General features: G+C 54.4%; 1 protein-coding gene across 1 annotated transcript in view; it reads right to left on the reverse strand.

The window, feature by feature from the left end:
- Positions 1-23,490, reverse strand: part of TPP1 (tripeptidyl peptidase 1) — a 43,333-nt gene that overhangs the window by 2,762 nt on the left and 17,081 nt on the right. Inside the window, exons 4-11 of the mRNA XM_069759623.1 lie at positions 13,483-13,633; positions 12,964-13,085; positions 9,123-9,301; positions 3,400-3,598; positions 3,139-3,327; positions 1,135-1,207; positions 935-1,055; positions 697-855 (exon numbers count right to left, since the gene is read on the reverse strand). Coding sequence (XP_069615724.1) covers positions 697-855; positions 935-1,055; positions 1,135-1,207; positions 3,139-3,327; positions 3,400-3,598; positions 9,123-9,301; positions 12,964-13,085; positions 13,483-13,633 — 1,193 coding nt within the window. The remainder of the gene's footprint in view (positions 1-696; positions 856-934; positions 1,056-1,134; positions 1,208-3,138; positions 3,328-3,399; positions 3,599-9,122; positions 9,302-12,963; positions 13,086-13,482; positions 13,634-23,490) is intronic.

Genomic DNA, 23,490 nt, shown 5'->3' on the forward strand with positions numbered 1-23,490 from the left:
AGACAAAAGGGAGAGGAGGTGGGAAGAGACAAAAAGGGAGAGGAGGAGGGAAGAGACAAAAGGGAGAGGAGGAGGGAAGAGACATAAGGGAGAGGAGGGAAGAGACAAAAGGGAAAAGAGGAGGGAAGAGACAAAAGGGAGCGGAGGGAAGAGACAAAAAGAGAGAGGAGGAGGGAAGAGACAAAGGGAAAGAAGGGAAAAGGCCACGGGAAAAGAGAAAGGAAGAGACCACGGGAAAAGAGAAGGGAAGAGACCACGGGAAAAGAGAATGGAAAAGGCCACAGCAAAGAGAGGGAAGAGGTCACGGGAAGAGACCAGAGGACAGGAGGGAAGAGGCCGGTCGGAGAGAAGAGGAGGAGAGCGGGTCAAAAACGCTCGGGTGAGGAGGTCAGGGGGAGGGGAAAGAGATGGGGGGAGGAGGAGAGACCAGAGGAGAGGAGAAAAATGGCCAGGGGAGAAGAGACCAGAGAGAAAAGACCAAAGGAGAAGAGGGGAGAAAAGGCCAGGGGGAGAGGCCAGTGAAAGAAGAGACGAAGAGAGGAGAGAAGACAGATTTAGACGAGGGAGGCCGTGGGTCTGGGTGGGTTGTCGATGGATGGTGGGCACTTTTTTACCGTTTACTCTTAGACTATATTTTTTGCACATCACAAATGTATGACTACAACATGAACAGGAAGATGGTTTTTGGATACTTACAGAGGTTCCCGACACCCAGGGAACTGGGACACGATTCATCACCACCCAGTAGTTGTCAGACAGAGCTGCCACGTCGGGATATGCCCGCCCGCTGCGGTTGTAGTAACTCTCTGGTGGCATCTTCACTGAGGACGTGAAATACTGTGATACTGCAGAGACCTTGGGGATATACGAGCAGGGTGACCCACAGAGCTCCTCTGTCCTGACCAGCAAGTACTAGGACATCATGGCACCTTACCTGGTAGTCGGGCATAGAGAAGACATTGCTGAACCCTCCCCCGCTGATGTAATCTGTCACCTCATAAGTGACCTGGAACGGGTTCTTAAAAGAGGTTCCTCCCACAGTGGTCACATAGGGGCTGTGGAAAGACACAGGTGTGAGGCTCCCAATGTCCAGTGCATGGACCCCCGGGGTTCATGGTACACGTGGACACTCACCTGGAGGCCGGGAAGCTCGGGCGGAACACGTTTTTGTCTTTAGACACTTGTCGGCATCCGGCGCCATCATCACCTGGAAAATCAGCAGCAAACAGTCACCGAAGGAGAGTTGTTGGGCACAAGAGAGGCAGAATAAAGTCCTTCAGAAGCAGAATTGTTACAGGCATTGTGGTGAAAGGTGGATTTATACAATGGAAGAACCAGACTGGCTGCACAGGAGAACATGAGGGGACGCTGCAGTGCAGACGGCGCACATATGTCCTGTGATAATGGAGGCGGCAGCTAAGCGCACAACGTACTTGTGGGCGATTCTACATAGGGACGACCATTCCATCCTGGCAGAATCGCATTGGTGAACCTATGCCTTCATGTTTGCTGGGTAAAGGTTCCCCAAGAGTGATGGCTCGTATGAGACCGGCAGATAGAACTGACCCCAACTGTCTGCGTTTTGGGGACTCGTTTCTGGAGCCAGTCCTGGTATCCGGTGGTGACCGAGGTTTATTGATCTTTGGGAGTAAATGAGCGACGTGACCTCAGTCCATTCTTACGTGGACTCATGACTTGACGGGACGTCTGATAATTAGGAGTGGTGTTTCCTTGTGAAGCAGGAGCTGGAGGAAGGCTTTTCACGCACAGCTGTCGCTCGCCTCGGTTCCTCCACTTCCATGCTTCACACATGCCACCGCAATAAAGGGGCTGTGTTAAAGCCCCAGCGGTGATCGCTGTCATTTACAATCTTATACAAAACACGGTAGCACTCTATCGTGCTAAAGAATGTCGATGTGAAATATCTGAAATATAAAGAGCAATACGGCTTCTGTATACTAGGAAAAAATGAGACGCTTTGCACAAATTTGGCCAAATCATGCCTGCCCATCAACCAACGTCAAAGTGGTCTCAAAAAATCTTCTACAATCTTATGTCTTGACAAAATAGAGGGAAGACATTTCCTGAGATCCATTCATCAGTCATGATAAACCTAACACATGCAAATCAGGCAGGGAGTGCACTGGGGGGTGTTTCAGTTTCGCGTGATTGCTTCTTCCAAGGGCACTGACACGCACCCATCGATCTCTGCAGGAAAGGTAAGGACGTGCGGCCATCCGCACCCCGACTCTTGGTGTAGGATGGATATTACCATCTCATGCTCAACGTCTTCTGAAGGTCTAGTTATGGGGGAAATATTCTAGTCTGAGCCGGGGTGCAAGCTTCTCATGGTGGACCAGAGCGCAGCCGCTCCTTGCTACACCCTGGATTCCTGCTCCATCAGACAAGAGTGGGGGGCTGCTGAAATACGCCAGACGGGGCTCCACCTGCCTCTGTGTCATGTTCACCCATGGCCACGTCTCCAGATTGATCGATACTTCGCTCATTGTAGGGATTTTCAATATTTTCTTCAACTTGTGTTCAGCCTCTCACCCTAACGTATGGCCACAGAAGACAGCACAAACCATGGGGGGCAGGAGCCAACTACCCCAATGTAGGGGAAGCGTCAGACAAGGTCCCTGGATAAACGTCCCATTGGTGACATGAAAGTTATCATTTGTCGCCCTATAAATTGGTGTCAGCGTATGGGGGATGTAAGGAAAGAATCGCAACGAGGAGGAGCCCTGATTACTGCAAGGTACGAGCACAAGGCCTTACATGAGGGCTTGTTACTATTGATCAGCGAGTGTTCTCGTTGTTCGGGTCACCTCCGAGTATTTGTTAGTGCTTGGAGATTTAGTTTTCATCGCGGCAGCTGAATGATTTACAGCTACTAGCCAGGCTGCGGGAATCCCCTCATGTAATCAAGCTGGCTAGTAGCTGTAAATCATTCAGCTGCCGGGATGAAAACTAAAACTCCGAACACTAAAAAAGGAGGACACCCGATCGTGCTCAGGAAAACCCGGGCAACGAGTACACTCGCTCATCACTACTGGTCTATGGATGGTCTACTGTCCAGGACAATCCGTGAGGCCCCACAGATGACGAGAGTTGCGAACCCTACTTGTATCTAGTTACCTGACGCAAACAGGATGGAGAGGCCCCGGGCGGCCGCCTTCATGAACTCCACATTGATTCTCTGCATGAAAGCCAGAGAAAGACTGTCTTCATCATCACCGTAGCTGATGGTGTGGACCCAGGGGAGAAAGGTCATGTTACTGAGCAGTAAGATCCAGTCTAGGAATGGCTCCTGGGACTCGTGGCGGCCTGAGGAGAGGACTGGTGAGCCCGTGTACAGTGCAGGGAATCACAAGAGAAGCCCCTAAACCTAAAACTTACCGGGGTTACTGAACACCCAGGTGGATATGTTGGCGCCCATACTCATGATATACTGCACATCCAAGCTGGCCTCTATTCCGGCCCGTCCTCCGCCCTGCTGTCCGACCACCTGATCCACCTCACGGCGGTGCTCAAAACTTTTTCCGAAGAGGCTCATAAACTCGGAGAGGTCAGCAGGACTGAAATACTGCTCCAGAAACTGAGAAGAAACCACAAATGTGTAAGAAGTAGTGATGAGCGAGTATTTGTTATTGCTCGGAGATATAGTTTTCATCGCCTCAGCAGCATGATTTACGGCTTCCAGATACGCTGAATACATGTGAGGAATGCCTGTTTGTTATAAGATAAAGGTAAAAGCAATCATTCCATTACTTGTTAGTGTCTCAGAGGCCTCAATTAGGCCATTGTTTCATATGAGACTGTACGCTGACTTTTGTCCTATGTTAATTTGTGAATGCCTGCTGATTTCAAATTGCATCGGCCTACTACAGTTTACACCGAGGGACCCCGCGCCACCCGGGACCCCGCGCCACCCGGGACCCCGCCCCACCCGGGACCCCGCCCCACCCGGGACCCCGCCCCACCCGGGACCCCGCCCCACCCGGGACCCCGCCCCACCCGGGACCCCGCCCCACCCTCCTCCAATCCTGTGGAAGAATAACCTGAAAGGAGCTGTGGATATAAAAAGTCTCGGGCTCCCTCTGTCGAGAGATCCTCTTCAGGAACAGCCCAAGGACCCATGGCTCCATCTGGTTGAATACAGGTCTGCCCCTCTTACCCTCACTGAACCCAAAAAAGACGTTTGGAAAACCCCGGTTAGGACTGCACTATATGGAGCATGGACTGTGACTATAGACTAGACTGGAAGGAGAAACAAAAGCTGTGGCCATCCAAAAGCTGGGAGACAGTGGGTATTGCCTGGTACGAGGGCTGCGGAATTACAGACCCAGGCTGGGATCTTGTGGACCGGGGTAATCTCATTGTGACCATCTTCCCAGAATTACTGTTAGACCATGGACCTAAGGAATAAAAATAATTACATTGCTAACCTGCTAGGTGACTGTTACAAACCACCTCCTCAGATCTTCCCAGAAGGGCATATATCCGGCCCATGTGGACTTCTCCCCAGGAGCGGAGGGGTATATATCCGGCCCTCTCTCCCGGGAGCAGAGGGGTATATATCCGGCCCTCTCTCCCGGGAGCAGAGGGGTATATATCCGGCCCTCTCTCCCAGGAGCAGAGGGGTATATATCCGGCCCATGTGGACTTCTCCCCAGGAGCGGAGGGGTATATATCCGGCCCTCTCTCCCGGGAGCAGAGGGGTATATATCCGGCCCATGTGGACTTCTCTCCCGGGAGCGGAGGGGTATATATCCGGCCCTCTCTTCTGGGAGCAGAGGGGTATATATCCGGCCCATGTGGACTTCTCCCCAGGAGCGGAGGGGTATATATCCGGCCCTCTCTCCCGGGAGCAGAGGGGTATATATCCGGCCCATGTGGACTTCTCTCCCGGGAGCGGAGGGGTATATATCCGGCCCTCTCTTCTGGGAGCAGAGGGGTATATATCCGGCCCATGTGGACTTCTCCCCAGGAGCGGAGGGGTATATATCCGGCCCTCTCTCCCGGGAGCGGAGGGGTATATATCCGGTCCTCTCTCCCAGGAGCGGAGGGGTAAATATCCGGCCCTCTCTCCCAGGAGCGGAGGGGTATATATCCGGCCCTCTCTCTCGGGAGCGGAGGGGTATATATCCGGCCCTCTCTCCTGGGAGCGGAGGGGTATATATCCGGCCCTCTCTCCCAGGAGCGGAGGGGTATATATCCGGTCCTCTCTCCCAGGAGCGGAGGGGTATATATCCGGCCCTCTCTCCCAGGAGCAGAGGGGTATATATCCGGCCCTCTCTCCCAGGAGCGGAGGGGTATATATCCGGCCCTCTCTCCCAGGAGCAGAGGGGTATATATCCGGCCCATGTGGACTTCTCCCCAGGAGCGGAGGGGTATATATCCGGCCCTCTCTTCTGGGAGCAGAGGGGTATATATCCGGCCCATGTGGACTTCTCTCCCGGGAGCGGAGGGGTATATATCTGGCCCTCTCTCCTGGCAGCAGAGGGGTATATATCCGGCCCTCTCTCCTGGGAGCGGAGGGGTATATATCCAGCCCTCTCTCCAGGAGCGGAGGGGTATATATCCGGCCCTCTCTCCCGGGAGCGGAGGGGTAAATATCCGGCCCTCTCTCCTGGCAGCGGAGGGGTATATATCCGGCCCTCTCTCCCGGGAGCGGAGGGGTATATATCCGGCCCTCTCTCCCGGGAGCGGAGGGGTATATATCTGGCCCATGTGGACTTCTCTCCCGGGAGCGGAGGGGTATATATCCGGCCCTCTCTCCCGGGAGCGGAGGGGTATATATGCGGCCCTCTCTCCCAGGAGCAGAGGGGTATATATCCGGTCCTCTCTCCCAGGAGCGGAGGGGTATATATCCGGCCCTCTCTCCCTGGAGCGGAGGGGTATATATCCGGCCCTCTCTCCCGGGAGCAGAGGGGTATATATCCGGCCCTCTCTCCCGGGAGCGGAGGGGTATATATCCGGCCCTCTCTCCCGGGAGCGGAGGGGTATATATCTGGCCCATGTGGACTTCTCTCCCGGGAGCGGAGGGGTATATATCCGGCCCTCTCTCCCAGGAGCAGAGGGGTATATATCCGGCCCTCTCTCCCAGGAGCGGAGGGGTATATATCCGGCCCTCTCTCCCGGGAGCGGAGGGGTATATATCCGGCCCTCTCTCCCGGGAGCAGAGGGGTATATATCCGGCCCTCTCTCCCAGGAGCAGAGGGGTATATATCCGGCCCTCTCTCCCAGGAGCGGAGGGGTATATATCCGGCCCTCTCTCCCAGGAGCGGAGGGGTATATATCCGGCCCTCTCTCCCAGGAGCGGAGGGGTATATATCCGGCCCTCTCTCCCTGGAGCGGAGGGGTATATATCCGGCTCTCTCTCCCAGGAGCGGAGGGGTATATATCCGGTCCTCTCTCCTGGGAGCGGAGGGGTATATATCCGGCCCTCTCTCCCAGGAGCGGAGGGGTATATATCCGGCCCTCTCTCCCGGGAGCAGAGGAGTATATATCCGGCCCATGTGGACTTCTCTCCCGGGAGCGGAGGGGTATATATCCGGCCCTCTCTCCCAGGAGCGGAGGGGTATATATCCGGCCCTCTCTCCCAGGAGCAGAGGGGTATATATCCGGCCCTCTCTCCCAGGAGCGGAGGGGTATATATCCGGCCCTCTCTCCCAGGAGCAGAGGGGTATATATCCGGCCCTCTCTCCCAGGAGCGGAGGGGTATATATCCGGCCCTCTCTCCCAGGAGCAGAGGGGTATATATCCGGCCCATGTGGACTTCTCCCCAGGAGCGGAGGGGTATATATCCGGCCCTCTCTTCTGGGAGCAGAGGGGTATATATCCGGCCCATGTGGACTTCTCTCCCGGGAGCGGAGGGGTATATATCCGGCCCTCTCTTCTGGGAGCAGAGGGGTATATATCCGGCCCATGTGGACTTCTCTCCCGAGAGCAGAGGGGTATATATCCGGCCCTCTCTCCCGGGAGCGGAGGGGTATATATCCGGCCCTCTCTCCCAGGAGCGGAGGGGTATATATCCGGCCCTCTCTCCCGGGAGCAGAGGGGTATATATCCGGCCCATGTGGACTTCTCTCCCAGGAGCGGAGGGGTATATATCCGGCCCATGTGGACTTCTCTCCCGGGAGCAGAGGGGTATATATCCGGCCCATGTGGACTTCTCCCCAGGAGCGGAGGGGTATATATCCGGCCCATGTGGACTTCTCTCCCGGGAGCAGAGGGGTATATATCCGGCCCATGTGGACTTCTCTCCCAGGAGCGGAGGGGTATATATCCGGCCCTCTCTTCTGGGAGCAGAGGGGTATATATCCGGCCCATGTGGACTTCTCTCCCGGGAGCAGAGGGGTATATATCCGGCCCTCTCTCCCGGGGGCGGAGGGGTATATATCTGGCCCATGTGGACTTCTCTCCCGGGAGCAGAGGGGTATATATCCGGCCCTCTCTCCCGGGAGCGGAGGGGTATATATCCGGCCCTCTCTCCCAGGAGCGGAGGGGTATATATCCGGCCCTCTCTCCCGGGAGCGGAGGGGTATATATCCGGCCCTCTCTCCCGGGAGCGGAGGGGTATATATCTGGCCCTCTCTCCTGGCAGCAGAGGGGTATATATCCGGCCCTCTCTCCCAGGAGCGGAGGGGTATATATCTGGCCCTCTCTCCTGGCAGCAGAGGGGTATATATCCGGCCCTCTCTCCCAGGAGCGGAGGGGTATATATCTGGCCCTCTCTCCTGGCAGCGGAGGGGTATATATCCGGCCCTCTCTCCAGGAGCGGAGGGGTATATATCCGGCCCTCTCTCCCGGGAGCGGAGGGGTATATATCCGGCCCTCTCTCCCAGGAGCAGAGGGGTATATATCCGGCCCTCTCTCCCAGGAGCAGAGGAGAGGGGTATATATCTGGCCCTCTCTCCTGGCAGCAGAGGGGTATATATCCGGCCCTCTCTCCTGGGAGCGGAGGGGTATATATCCAGCCCTCTCTCCAGGAGCGGAGGGGTATATATCCGGCCCTCTCTCCCGGGAGCGGAGGGGTAAATATCCGGCCCTCTCTCCTGGCAGCGGAGGGGTATATATCCGGCCCTCTCTCCCGGGAGCGGAGGGGTAAATATCTGGCCCATGTGGACTTCTCTCCCGGGAGCGGAGGGGTATATATCCGGCCCTCTCTCCCGGGAGCGGAGGGGTATATATGCGGCCCTCTCTCCCAGGAGCAGAGGGGTATATATCCGGTCCTCTCTCCCAGGAGCGGAGGGGTATATATCCGGCCCTCTCTCCCTGGAGCGGAGGGGTATATATCCGGCCCTCTCTCCCAGGAGCAGAGGGGTATATATCCGGCCCTCTCTCCCGGGAGCGGAGGGGTATATATCCGGCCCTCTCTCCCAGGAGCAGAGGGGTATATATCCGGCCCTCTCTCCCGGGAGCGGAGGGGTATATATCCGGCCCTCTCTCTCGGGAGCGGAGGGGTATATATCCGGTCCTCTCTCCCAGGAGCGGAGGGGTATATATGCGGCCCTCTCTCCCAGGAGCAGAGGGGTATATATCCGGTCCTCTCTCCCAGGAGCAGAGGGGTATATATCCGGTCCTCTCTCCCAGGAGCGGAGGGGTATATATGCGGCCCTCTCTCCCAGGAGCAGAGGGGTATATATCCGGTCCTCTCTCCCAGGAGCGGAGGGGTATATATCCGGCCCTCTCTCCCTGGAGCGGAGGGGTATATATCCGGCCCTCTCTCCCTGGAGCGGAGGGGTATATATCCGGTCCTCTCTCTCGGGAGCGGAGGGGTATATATCCGGCCCTCTCTCCCGGGAGCGGAGGGGTATATATCCGGCCCTCTCTCCCAGGAGCGGAGGGGTATATATCCGGCCCTCTCTCCCAGGAGCGGAGGGGTATATATCCGGTCCTCTCTCTCGGGAGCGGAGGGGTATATATCCGGCCCTCTCTCCCGGGAGCGGAGGGGTATATATCCGGCCCTCTCTCCCAGGAGCGGAGGGGTATATATCCGGCCCTCTCTCCCAGGAGCGGAGGGGTATATACACTGATTGATGCACACGGTGGGAGCGCTGCTGACTGAAGGCCACAGCTGGACCTGTGCCGATGAGTCCAGGGGGAGGGGTTTCTACCTGAGCACAGGCCTGGCTGTTGTTTGGATGTGTCCCCACATCACTGTCGGACAGATTGTATCTTTGTCGCAGGATGGACGGGGTGACGCCCAGGTGGAACTCCACAGCCACGTTATCTTCTGCCCCTTTTCCACGTCTCAGTACTTTCCGATCCTTTGAAAACCGATGCAGTCCTCCGACTGAAAGAGAGACCCCGGGGTGTGAGCGAGATGGGGATATCGGCAATCATGTGGATGTAGTCTGCAGAAATCTGCGTACCCCCAATCCTGCACTGAAGAGGGAAACGGCCTACCCCTGCCCTGCGGCTAATGACAGCCTACCCCTGTGCTGCGGCTAATGACAGTCTACCACTGCACTGCTCCTAAGGCTCAGCTGGTGACAGCCTACCCCTGTGCTGCGGCTAATGACAGTCTACCACTACACTGCTCCTAAGGCTCAGCTGGTGACAGCCTACCCCTGTGCTGCGGCTAATGACAGTCTACCACTGAACTGCTCCTAAGGCTCAGCTGGTGACAGCCTACCCCTGCCCTGCGGCTAATGACGATCTACCACTGCACTGCTCCTAAGGCTCAGCTGGTGACAGCCTACCCCTGTGCTGCGGCTAATGACAGTCTACCACTGAACTGCTCCTAAGGCTCAGCTGGTGACAGCCTACCCCTGCCCTGCGGCTAATGACAGTCTACCTCTGCACTGCTCCTAAGGCTCAGCTGGTGACAGCCTACCCCTGTGCTGCGGCTAATGACAGTCTACCACTACACTGCTCCTAAGGCTCAGCTGGTGACAGCCTACCCCTGTGCTGCGGCTAATGACAGTCTACCTCTGCACTGCTCCTAAGGCTCAGCTGGTGACAGCCTACCCCTGTGCTGCGGCTAATGACAGTCTACCACTACACTGCTCCTAAGGCTCAGCTGGTGACAGCCTACCCCTGCCCTGCGGCTAATGACAGTCTACCTCTGCACTGCTCCTAAGGCTCAGCTGGTGACAGCCTACCCCTGTGCTGCGGCTAATGACAGTCTACCACTACACTGCTCCTAAGGCTCAGCTGGTGACAGCCTACCCCTGTGCTGCGGCTAATGACAGTCTACCTCTGCACTGCTCCTAAGGCTCAGCTGGTGACAGCCTACCCCTGTGCTGCGGCTAATGACAGTCTACCTCTGCACTGCTCCTAAGGCTCAGCTGGTGACAGCCTACCCCTGCCCTGCGGCTAATGACAGTCTACCTCTGCACTGCTCCTAAGGCTCAGCTGGTGACAGCCTACCCCTGTGCTGCGGCTAATGACAGTCTACCACTGCACTGCTCCTAAGGCTCAGCTGGTGACAGCCTACCCCTGCCCTGCGGCTAATGAGTCTACCTCTGCACTGCTCCTAAGGCTCAGCTGGTGACAGCCTACCCCTGTGCTGCGGCTAATGACAGCCTACCACTACACTGCTCCTAAGGCTCAGCTGGTGACAGCCTACCCCTGTGCTGCGGCTAATGACAGTCTACCACTGCACTGCTCCTAAGGCTCAGCTGGTGACAGCCTACCCCTGTGCTGCGGCTAATGACAGTCTACCACTGCACTGCTCCTAAGGCTCAGCTGGTGACAGCCTACCCCTGCCCTGCGGCTAATGACAGTCTACCACTGCACTGCTCCTAAGGCTCAGCTGGTGACAGCCTACCCCTGCCCTGCGGCTAATGACAGTCTACCTCTGCACTGCTCCTAAGGCTCAGCTGGTGACAGCCTACCCCTGTGCTGCGGCTAATGACAGTCTACCACTGCACTGCTCCTAAGGCTCAGCTGGTGACAGCCTACCACTGCCCTGCGGCTAATGACAGTCTACCACTGCACTGCTCCTAAGGCTCAGCTGGTGACAGCCTACCCCTGCCCTGCGGCTAATGACAGTCTACCTCTGCACTGCTCCTAAGGCTCAGCTGGTGACAGCCTACCCCTGCCCTGCGGCTAATGACAGTCTACCTCTGCACTGCTCCTAAGGCTCAGCTGGTGACAGCCTACCCCTGTGCTGCGGCTAATGACAGTCTACCTCTGCACTGCTCCTAAGGCTCAGCTGGTGACAGCCTACCCCTGCCCTGCGGCTAATGACAGTCTACCCCTGCACTGCTCCTAAGGCTCAGCTGGTGACAGCCTACCCCTGCCCTGCGGCTAATGACAGTCTACCACTGCACTGCTCCTAAGGCTCAGCTGGTGACAGCCTACCCCTGTGCTGTGGCTAATGACGGTCTACCACTGCACTGCTCCTAAGGCTCAGCTGGTGACAGCCTACCCCTGTGCTGCGGCTAATGACAGTCTACCACTGCACTGCTCCTAAGGCTCAGCTGGTGACAGCCTACCCCTGTGCTGCGGCTAATGACAGTCTACCACTGCACTGCTCCTAAGGCTCAGCTGGTGACAGCCTACCCCTGTGCTGCGGCTAATGACAGTCTACCTCTGCACTGCTCCTAAGGCTCAGCTGGTGACAGCCTACCCCTGTGCTGCGGCTAATGACAGTCTACCACTGCACTGCTCCTAAGGCTCAGCTGGTGACAGCCTACCCCTGTGCTGCGGCTAATGACAGTCTACCACTGCACTGCTCCTAAGGCTCAGCTGGTGACAGCCTACCCCTGCCCTGCGGCTAATGACAGTCTACCACTGCACTGCTCCTAAGGCTCAGCTGGTAACAGCCTACCCCTGCCCTGCGGCTAATGACAGTCTACCACTGCACTGCTCCTAAGGCTCAGCTGGTGACAGCCTACCCCTGTGCTGCGGCTAATGACAGTCTACCACTGCACTGCTCCTAAGGCTCAGCTGGTGACAGCCTACCCCTGTGCTGCGGCTAATGACAGTCTACCACTGCACTGCTCCTAAGGCTCAGCTGGTGACAGCCTACCCCTGTGCTGCGGCTAATGACAGTCTACCACTGCACTGCTCCTAAGGCTCAGCTGGTGACAGCCTACCCCTGTGCTGCGGCTAATGACAGTCTACCACTGCACTGCTCCTAAGGCTCAGCTGGTGACAGCCTACCCCTGTGCTGCGGCTAATGACAGTCTACCTCTGCACTGCTCCTAAGGCTCAGCTGGTGACAGCCTACCCCTGTGCTGCGGCTAATGACGGTCTACCACTGCACTGCTCCTAAGGCTCAGCTGGTGACAGCCTACCCCTGTGCTGCGGCTAATGACGGTCTACCACTGCACTGCTCCTAAGGCTCAGCTGGTGACAGCCTACCCCTGTGCTGCGGCTAATGACGGTCTACCACTGCACTGCTCCTAAGGCTCAGCTGGTGACAGTTGACTCCTGCACTGTGGCTGGCAACAACCTACCCCTGCGATGCTCCTGCACTGTGGCTGGTGACAACCTACCCCTGCGATGCTCCTGCACTGGGGCTGGCGACAACCTACCCTTGCCATGCTCCTGCACAGCGGCTGGCAACAAACTACCCCTGCGATGCTCCTGCGCTGCGGCTGGCGACAAGATATCCCTGAGATGCTCCTGCACTGCGGCTGGTGACCGTCTACCCCTGCGATGCTCCTGCGCTGTGGCTGGCGACCGTCTACCCCTGCGATGCTCCTGCACTGGGGCTGGCGACAACCTACCCTTGCCATGCTCCTGCACAGCGGCTGGCAACAAACTACCCCTGCGATGCTCCTGCGCTGCGGCTGGCGACAAGATATCCCTGAGATGCTCCTGCACTGCGGCTGGTGACCGTCTACCCCTGCGATGCTCCTGCGCTGCGGCTGGCGACCGTCTACCCCTGCGATGCTCCTGCGCTGCGGCTGGCAACAACCAAAAACTGCGATGCGGCTGGCGACAAGCTATCCCTGCTATGCAGCTGGCGACGGTCTACCCTCGATCTCACTGGTAGCTCACCAAAGTCGATGTGCGGTGCGATGTCTGCATCCAGGGAGTACGGGGAACTAGATCTGATGACGTGTTCATCTCCCTTCACGTAACGAACGAAGTGGGCACCGGGCAGCAGCTCCTCCGCTGTCCTGTAACACGAGGGGCAGGGGGATTAGGAGGACGCTCGCGGTGCGGCAGGTCACAGCCGGGAAAGCGCCATTCGGGGACAGATTACACCATTTTCAGAAGCTGCACAGTAACATTCTCAGAATTTCCCCTCTGACCCCAGCACACGAATCCTGTGCTGTATGTGGGGGGCACAGAGAAAGGTCACAGCGAAAAGCGCCACACGTCCCTCCCCATCCCGCTGACCAGCTGCCCTGCCTGCCTGCAGCTGGCCAGCTCTGGCTCCTCCCCTTTCCTGTGATTGGCTCCTCCCACCCCTGGTCGCCTACTTTCCGCCACTGACAACCACTGGACGGATTGACCCTGGGCTTCTTCTATGGCATCCTGCCCATAGGCTGGTGACCCCGGCATGCGGCTGACCTGGTATACATCTGGCACTGTAAGAAGTCTCCCGTCACGATAGTATCACAACTCAGGACCCCATGTTTCTGCAGCCAGTGCTTCACCGTCCTCAGGGTGTCATCAGAGGGTTTCACGAGGGCCCGGAGCTCCTCCAGGGACAGGAACCGACCTGCAGGAGACACCAGAGGAGACATCACCGGGCGGCCAGAGACCAACCGACGACCCTCCATCCCGCAGTGGGGCCTGAGTGAATGACGATGAGCCCGGGGCTCCGGCAGAAGATGGGACCCACTCAGGCTGGAGCCCCACTCAGGCTGGAGCCCCAAGGCGACTGTCCGCCCCGGTAACAGTCATGATGGACATCACTCACTTGTCCAGCTCATGCGAATATTGAATGGAGGAGATGAAAATGGAATAAAATCTTGTCCTTTATTAGAGCCGACGCGTTTCAGGCAGCGCTGCCCTCAGTCATGGTATAATAAAAACACAGAAGGCTGCAACCAATCACAATACAGGTCACATAACAGATATCACACACCTGAGTACCCATTGGATGAAGACGCACCTGCCCAAGCGGAGCGTTATACAAATGTTATCGCCACTCAGTCTATATCCAGTATTGTAAGATACAGCAGTACCCTTCACCGATACATGGAAATATATAAAATCCCCCACATATATATATATATATATATGTCCGCACCCTCCTGACCCCGATCATGGCTGTTACCGGATCCTCGCTCTTCTACTCTCTGCTGTCAGTCACCTGTGGTCGACCCCACGTGTCGCACATGACATCTGACGGTGTGCTCCCGCTGTGCAGCTTTACCTCTGAATTTGGTGTTTTTTCCATATATTGAACGATCCACATCCACTCTGCCGCACTTGTGGTTCCCCGCAGCTCTTTCCTGAATTATTTGGGGCCTGATGGGCGGCGCGCTGCTCCCCTGAAGTGGGACATTACCACGCTGCAGAGATACACTGAGGCCACCAGGACACCACGCGGCCTCCTATTAATGAGCCATCAAATATTGAAACAATGGTTCTGTCAAATTAATAATGTTGATAATTAAATTGTGAAAATCAGAAACTGGCAGATTCAGAAGAAAATGTCGCACAAATCCAGACGAAACTAATGAAAAATCATAATGATACGGAATACAAGAAATAAAATGGAGGAGGAAATTGTGGCTACAAAACCCGTAACTATGAGTGAGACACTAATGATCAGCGCAGCAGGTGGAGGAAGACGATTCCCCTGAAGCCGAATCTGAAATCTGGGATGAACAGCGCTTCCGACATTGTGGAGATGAAAAGTTATGTTTGGCCCCAGGAGACAATATGGAGGATGAGGATACGGACAATGGGGCAGAAGCATGGAAAAAAATCCAAAATCTGCTTCAAAAAGGGGCAGAAAGCAGAGAACGGGGAAAATACCCGGAGTCACCCGAGGCGCAGGCCGTGGATCTGTCTCCGATCAGTGTATTCATCCTGCCCGGCCACACAATATAAATACGTGTCAGAAGATCAATGAAAAGACACGAGATCCACTGTTCATATGAACCGAATCTGCACAATAATGGTGATTTACTCCTCTGGATGAAGGAGTGTCAGTGGCGGCACTGGAGGAATCGGGAATCCTCACGGCTCAGTGATCATGAAGACAGTCTACACCAATAACATGTCAGAGTGCGCTGTGCCGTCCGGTGCGCTCCAGGGCCAGAGATATCGCATGCAGCAGATAATACCGTAAGACGACTCTGGGGAACGGAGGATCCAGTGCACCCTGTTCACACTATAGAGAATCTGCCCAGAGGAGGATTCTAACAGGAGCACAGAGTAATTACAAGGCGATTCCAGAAGCGCGGTTACTGACATGTGTGAACAAGGCCAGAGATATCGCACGCGGCAGATAATACCGTAAGCTGACTCTGGAGAATGGAGGATCCAGTGCACCTTGTTCACACTATAGAGAATCTGCCCAGAGGAGGATTCTATCAGGAGCACAGAGTAATTACAAGGCGATTCCAGAAGCGCGGTTACTGACATGTGTGAACAAGGCCAGAGATATCGCACGCGGCAGATAATACCGTAAGACGACTCTGGGGAATGGAGGTTCCAGCGCACCTTGTTCACACTATAGAGAATCTGCCCAGAGGAGGATTCTATCAGGAGCACAGAGTAATTACAAGGCGATTCCAGCAGCGCGGTTACTCACATGTGTGCACAGGGCCAGAGATATCGCACGCGGCAGATAATACCGTAAGCCGACTTTGGGGAATGGAGGATCCAGTGCACCTTGTTCACACTATACAGAATCTGCCCAGCGGAGGATTCTATCAGGAGCACAGAGTAATTACAAGGCGATTCCAGCAGCGCGGTTACTGACATGTGTGGACAGGGCCAGAGATATCGCATGGTGCAGATAATACCGTAAGACGACTCTGGGGAATGGAGGATCCAGTGCACCTTGTTCACACTATAGAGAATCTGCCCAGAGGAGGATTCTATCAGGAGCACAGAGTAATTACAAGGCGATTCCAGCAGCTCGGTTACTCACATGTGTGGACAGGGCCAGAGATATCGCACGCGGCAGATAATACCGTAAGACGACTCTGGGGAATGGAGGATCCAGTGCACCCTGTTCACACTATAGAGAATCTGCCCAGCGGAGGATTCTATCAGGAGCACAGAGTAATTACAAGGCGATTCCAGCAGCGCGGTTACTGACATGTGTGAACAAGGCCAGAGATATCGCATGGTGCAGATAATACTGTAAGATGACTCTGGGGAATGGAGGATCCAGTGCACCCTGTTCACACTATAGAGAATCTGCCCAGAGGAGGATTCTATCAGGAGCACAGAGTAATTACAAGGCGATTCCAGCAGCGCGGTTACTCACATGTGTGCACAGGGCCAGAGATATCGCATGGTGCAGATAATACCGTAAGCCGACTCTGGGGAATGGAGGTTCCAGCGCACCCTGCTCACACTATAGAGAATCTGCCCAGCGGAGGATTCTATCAGGAGCACAGAGTAATTACAAGGCGATTCCAGCAGCGCGGTTACTCACATGTGTGCACAGGGCCAGAGATATCGCATGCAGCAGATAATACCGTAAAACGACTCTGGGGAATGGAGGATCCAGTGCACCTTGTTCACACTATAGAGAATCTGCCCAGAGGAGGATTCTATCAGGAGCACAGAGTAATTACAAGGCGATTCCAGCAGCGCGGTTACTCACATGTGGGCACAGGGCCAGAGATATCGCACGCGGCAGATAATACCGTAAGCCGACTTTGGGGAATGGAGGATCCAGTGCACCTTGTTCACACTATACAGAATCTGCCCAGCGGAGGATTCTATCAGGAGCACAGAGTAATTACAAGGCGATTCCAGCAGCGCGGTTACTGACATGTGTGGACAGGGCCAGAGATATCGCATGGTGCAGATAATACCGTAAGACGACTCTGGGGAACGGAGGTTCCAGCGCACCTTGTTCACACTATAGAGAATCTGCCCAGAGGAGGATTCTATCAGGAGCACAGAGTAAATACAAGGCGATTCCAGCAGCGCGGTTACTCACATGTGTGCACAGGGCCAGAGATATCGCACGCGGCAGATAATACCGTAAGACGACTCTGGGGAATGGAGGATCCAGTGCACCTTGTTCACACTATAGAGAATCTGCCCAGAGGAGGATTCTATCAGGAGCACAGAGTAATTACAAGGCGATTCCAGCAGCGCGGTTACTCACATGTGTGAACAGGGCCAGAGATATCGCATGCAGCAGATAATACCGTAAGACGACTCCGGGGAATGGAGGATCCAGCGCACCCTGTTCACACTATAGAGAATCTGCCCAGAGGAGGATTCTATCAGGAGCACAGAGTAAATACAAGGCGATTCCAGCAGCGCGGTTACTGACATGTGTGAACAGGGCCAGAGATATCGCATGGTGCAGATAATACCGTAAGAAGACTCTGGGGAATGGAGGATCCAGCGCACCCTGCTCACACTATAGAGAATCTGCCCAGCGGAGGATTCTATCAGGAGCACAGAGTAATTACAAGGCGATTCCAGCAGCGCGGTTACTGACATGTGTGAACAGGGCCAGAGATATCGCATGGTGCAGATAATACCGTAAGAAGACTCTGGGGAACGGAGGTTCCAGCGCACCTTGTTCACACTATAGAGAATCTGCCCAGAGGAGGATTCTATCAGGAGCACAGAGTAAATACAAGGCGATTCCAGCAGCGCGGTTACTCACATGTGTGGACAGGGCCAGAGATATCGCATGGAGCAGATAATACCGTAAGCCGACTCTGGGGAATGGAGGATCCAGTGCACCTTGTTCACACTATAGAGAATCTGCCCAGAGGAGGATTCTATCAGGAGCACAGAGTAAATACAAGGCGATTCCAGCAGCGCGGTTACTCACATGTGTGCACAGGGCCAGAGATATCGCACGCGGCAGATAATACCGTAAGACGACTCTGGGGAATGGAGGATCCAGTGCACCTTGTTCACACTATAGAGAATCTGCCCAGAGGAGGATTCTATCAGGAGCACAGAGTAATTACAAGGCGATTCCAGCAGCGCGGTTACTCACATGTGTGGACAGGGCCAGAGATATCGCACGCAGCAGATAATACCGTAAGACGACTCTGGGGAATGGAGGATCCAGCGCACCCTGTTCACACTATAGAGAATCTGCCCAGCGGAGAATCGCACGCAGCACAAACACAACAATGGTTAATGGAGCGCAGCACAGCGGATTCTCAGTCACAAGCAGCTTATTCTGCACCATTTTCCATTGAATATCCACAAATAGTTAATATAATAAAACATCATCTTCCAGGCAGGATAAAACACTAACAGCATCTTAGATAATCGAGTGCGATTTGTAGCCAAAGAATCCAAGACTTTACCCAACATGTTGTCGCCCAGTTTATATGTGGGACCAAATAATTCAGGAAAGAGCCGATTCCTGGTTAGAAAGTGCGCGGAACCACGAGTGCGGCAGAGTGGATGTGGATCGTGTCAATATACGGAAAAACCACCAAATTCAGAGGTAAAGCTGCACAGCGGGAGCACACCGTCAGCTGTAATGTGCGACACGTGGGGTCGACCACAGGTGACTGACAGCAGAGAATAGAAGAGCGAGGATCCGGTAACAGCCATGATCAGGGTCAGGAGGGTGCGGACACCAGGGAGGGTCCATGAATGTGGGGGATTTTATGTATTTACCGTACATGTGTTACGTGTTACGGAACCACTCAGCACCCAGAATATGTTGTGCAGTTATATGTATGTATAATAGGTTCCATGTGAGATGCATGTCCCTAATGCATCAGCCCACAGGCTGCGCCCCTGGGCAGAGGGGACACAATATTCCCCTTTTGTCCTCCCCCCACCTTTGTAATTCCCACAGTAAATATCGACAGACTCCGGCCACCTGCGGCTATTGTAATGTATGTCTGGCCTGCCGCTTTTCTATTGGTCTGCCCTCTGTATCTGTGTGATATATTCTGTGTCCTGTGAGTAAAGTGTTGTCAGACTGGAAATACGTGGAGAAGCAGTGATCTTTTATATGCGACCATGTAACCAAGCAATTCCAGCCAGCGTCCTTCATTCAGACTCCAGCCAAAGCAGAGTGGACCTCCGAAAACACGGGGTGGTACTGAAAGAGGTACCCCAGCATGATAGACCCCGTTACAACATGTATGTATATATATATATATATATATATATATATATATATATATATGTGGGGGATTTTATGTATTTCCATGTATCGGTGAAGGGTACTGCTGTATTCTTACAATACTGGATATAGACTGAGTGGCGATAACATTTGTATAACGCTCCGCTTGGGCAGGTGCGTCGTCATCCAATGGGTACTCAGGTGTGTGATATCTGTTATGTGACCTATGTTGTGATTGGTTGCAGCCTTTTGTGTTTTTATTATGCTATGACTGAGGGCAGCGCTGCCTGAAACGCGTCGGCTCTAATAAAGGACAAGATTTTATTCCATTTTCATCTCCTCCATTCAATATTTCCATGAGCTGGACAAGTGAGTGACAACATTCTCACCTGAGAGTCGTCCAACGGGGGCTTGGTGGTGATCCGTCCAGCGGGGGCTTGGTGGTGGTCCGTCCAGCGGGGGCTTGGTGGTGATCCGGCCGACGGGGGCTTGGTGGTGGTCCGTCCGGCGGGGGCTTGGTGGTGGTCCGGCCGGCGGGGGCTTGGTGGTGGTCCGGCCGGCGGGGGCTTGGTGGTGGTCCGGCCGGCGGGGGCTTGGTGGTGGTCCGGCCGGCGGGGGCTTGGTGGTGGTCCGGCCGGCGGGGGCTTGGTGGTGGTCCGGCCGGCGGGGGCTTCGTGGTGGTCCGGCCGGCGGGGGCTTCGTGGTGGTCCGGCCGGCGGGGGCTTCGTGGTGGTCCGGCCGGCGGGGGCTTCGTGGTGGTCTAGCCGGGGCTTCGTGGTGGTCCGGCCGGTGCGGGCTTCGTGGTGGTCCGGCCGGCGCGGGCTTCGTGGTTGTCCGGCAGGGGCTTGGTGGTGGTCCGGCCGGCGGGGGCTTGATGGTGGTCCGGCAGGGGCTTGGTGGTGGTCCGGCCAGCAGGGGCTTGGTGATGGTCCGGCCGGCGGGGGCTTGGTGGTGGTCCGGCCAGCAGGGGCTTGGTGATGGTCCGGCCGGCGGGGGCTTGGTGGTGATCGGGTCGGCGGGGGCTGAGTGCTGATCCGGCCGGCGGGGGTTTGGTGGTGGTCCAGCCGAGGCTTTGTGGTGGTCTCTGTGCTCTGCACACGTCTACTGAGAATTGGACCCTAATACGTTGGTTGGGGGAGCGGATTTACAAGTCAAGATGGAGACTGCGCAGAGCTGGAGGTGGCCCGGGCAATAAAAAGACCATGGCCAGGAATAAAAGCGGGATCCACTCCTCTTCCAAGAAGTACTTCTTTCATCATCCAGCACAATGTGGGGATGATGGTTTCCCCCCCCATGATGGAGATCAGGTCACCAGGGTCAGTGAGATGAAATCATTGACAGTTTGAGTCCAAGGCTGGAAACTCCCCAGATCTAAGTCTGAATGAGAACCTGAAATCAGTCCGCAAAAAGTGACAAAACTCCTAAACTGGAGTAACTGCGAGCACGGATACAAGAAAGGCGGCCATCAGTCAGCATCTGCCGAGGAGCATGGAGGCCAAGGTGGCAGGAGCCCAGAGGCCAAGGGGGCCGGAGCCCAAAGGCCAAGGGGGCAGGAGCCCAGAGGCCAAGGGGGCAGGAGCCCAGAGGCCAAGGGGGCCGGAGCCCGGAGGCTAAGATGGCAGGAGCCCGGAGGCTAAGCGGGCAGGAGCCCGGAGGCTAAGCGGGCAGAGGCCCGGAGGCTAAGGAGGCAGGAGCCCGGAGGCTAAAGGGGGCAGGAGCCCAGAGGCCAAGGGGGCAGGAGCTGAGAAGATTGATATCTCGATTTTTCCAAAGCGTTTGATACCGTGCCGCACAAGAGGTTGGTACACAAAATGAGAATGCTTGGTCTGGGGGAAAATGTGTGTAAATGGGTTAGTAACTGGCTTAGTGATAGAAAGCAGAGGGTGGTTATAAATGGTATAGTCTCTAACTGGGTCGCTGTGACCAGTGGGGTACCGCAGGGGTCGGTATTGGGACCTGTTCTCTTCAACATATTCATTAATGATCTGGTAGAAGGTTTACACAGTAAAATATCGATATTTGCAGATGATACAAAACTATGTAAAGCAGTTAATACAAGAGAAGATAGTATTCTGCTACAGATGGATCTGGATAAGTTGGAAACTTGGGCTGAAAGGTGGCAGATGAGGTTTAACAATGATAAATGTAAGGTTATACACATGGGAAGAAGGAATCAATATCACCATTACACACTGAACGGGAAACCACTGGGTAAATCTGACAGGGAGAAGGACTTGGGGATCCTAGTTAATGATAAACTTACCTGGAGCAGCCAGTGCCAGGCAGCAGCTGCCAAGGCAAACAGGATCATGGGGTGCATTAAAAGAGGTCTGGATACACATGATGAGAGCATTATACTGCCTCTGTACAAATCCCTAGTTAGACCGCACATGGAGTACTGTGTCCAGTTTTGGGCACCGGTGCTCAGGAAGGATATAATGGAACTAGAGAGAGTACAAAGGAGGGCAACAAAATTAATAAAGGGGATGGGAGAACTACAATACCCAGATAGATTAGCGAAATTAGGATTATTTAGTCTAGAAAAAAGACGACTGAGGGGCGATCTAATAACCATGTATAAGTATATAAGGGGACAATACAAATATCTCGCTGAGGATCTGTTTATACCAAGGAAGGTGACGGGCACAAGGGGGCATTCTTTGCGTCTGGAGGAGAGAAGGTTTTTCCACCAACATAGAAGAGGATTCTTTACTGTTAGGGCAGTGAGAATCTGGAATTGCTTGCCTGAGGAGGTGGTGATGGCGAACTCAGTCGAGGGGTTCAAGAGAGGCCTGGATGTCTTCCTGGAGCAGAACAATATTGTATCTTACAATTATTAGGTTCTGTAGAAGGACGTAGATCTGGGGATTTATTATGATGGAATATAGGCTGAACTGGATGGACAAATGTCTTTTTTCGGCCTTACTAACTATGTTACTATGTATGTTACTATGAGGGGTCACAGAGGATATAGCCAATAACAACAATCCTTATTTGCTATATGCTCCCCATACACAAAAGTACAAAGTGGAAACTCCTAGGTTTCCTGGATCTGACCTTGATGTTACTGACAATTCCTCCATCCGGAGAAGGACAAGGACTTCTCACACAGGTTCTGGCATTGGCAGAGAGAGGAACCGGTCAGGAACCATGAAACCTACAGGGAAAAACGGATCTGCCCTTGGCTTTTACCCACCTAAACGGCAGAGAGCGGCCCCCTATAGAAAAGGTGGAAAACAGCGCCCCCCGCTCACGGGTGGCCATCCCTATTATACCCAACCAAGAGCCGGTCAGGAGTACGCAGGTGTCTAATCCCACTCTATATCCGACATACTGGAGAGAGGAGGACTGGTGAGTATTATTAATCCTCTGCTGTGGGCTGGTGAGTATTATTAATCCCCTGCTGTGTGCTGGTGAGTATTATTCATCCCCTGCTGTGGGCTGGTGAGTATTATTAATCCTCTGCTGTGGACTGGTGAGTATTATTAATCCCCTGCTGTGGGCTGGTGAGTATTATTAATCCTCTGTTGTGAGCTGGTGAGTATTATTAATCCTCCGCTGTGGTCTGGTGAGTATTATTAATCCTCTGCTGTGAGCTGCTGAGTATTATTAATCCTCTGCTGTGAGCTGCTGAGTATTATTAATCCTCTGCTGTGAGCTGCTGAGTATTATTAATCCTCTGCTGTGAGCTGCTGAGTATTATTAATCCTCTGCTGTGAGCTGGTGAGTATTATTAATCCTCTGCTGTGGTCTGGTGAGAATTATTAATCCTCTGCTGTAGGCTGGTGAGTATTATTCATCCCCTGCTGTGGGCTGGTGACTATTATTAATCCTCTGCTGTGAGCTGCTGAGTATTATTAATCCCCTGCTGTGAGCTGGTGAGTATTATTAATCCAGTGCTGTAGGCTGGTGAGTATTATTCATCCCCTGCTGTGGACTGGTGAGTATTATTAATCCTCTGCTGTGAGCTGGTGAGTATTATTAATCCTCTGCTGTGGGCTGGTGAGTATTATTCATCCCCTGCTGTGAGCTGGTGAGTATTATTAATCCTCTGCTGTGAGCTGGTGAGTATTATTAATCCTCTGCTGTGAGCTGGTGAGTATTATTAATCTTCTGCTATGAGCTGGTGAGTATTATTCTTCCTCTGCTGTGAGCTGCTGAGTATTATTAATCCTCTGCTGTGGGCTGGTGAGTATTATTAATCCCCTGCTGTGAGCTGGTGAGTATTATTTATCCCGTGCTGTAGGCTGGTGAGTATTATTCATCCCCTGCTGTGGACTGGTGAGTATTATTAATCCTCTGCTGTGGGCTGGTGAGTA

Source organism: Ranitomeya imitator, chromosome 3 (genome assembly GCF_032444005.1).
Source record: "Ranitomeya imitator isolate aRanImi1 chromosome 3, aRanImi1.pri, whole genome shotgun sequence".
Classification (NCBI taxonomy): Eukaryota; Metazoa; Chordata; class Amphibia; order Anura; family Dendrobatidae; genus Ranitomeya; species Ranitomeya imitator.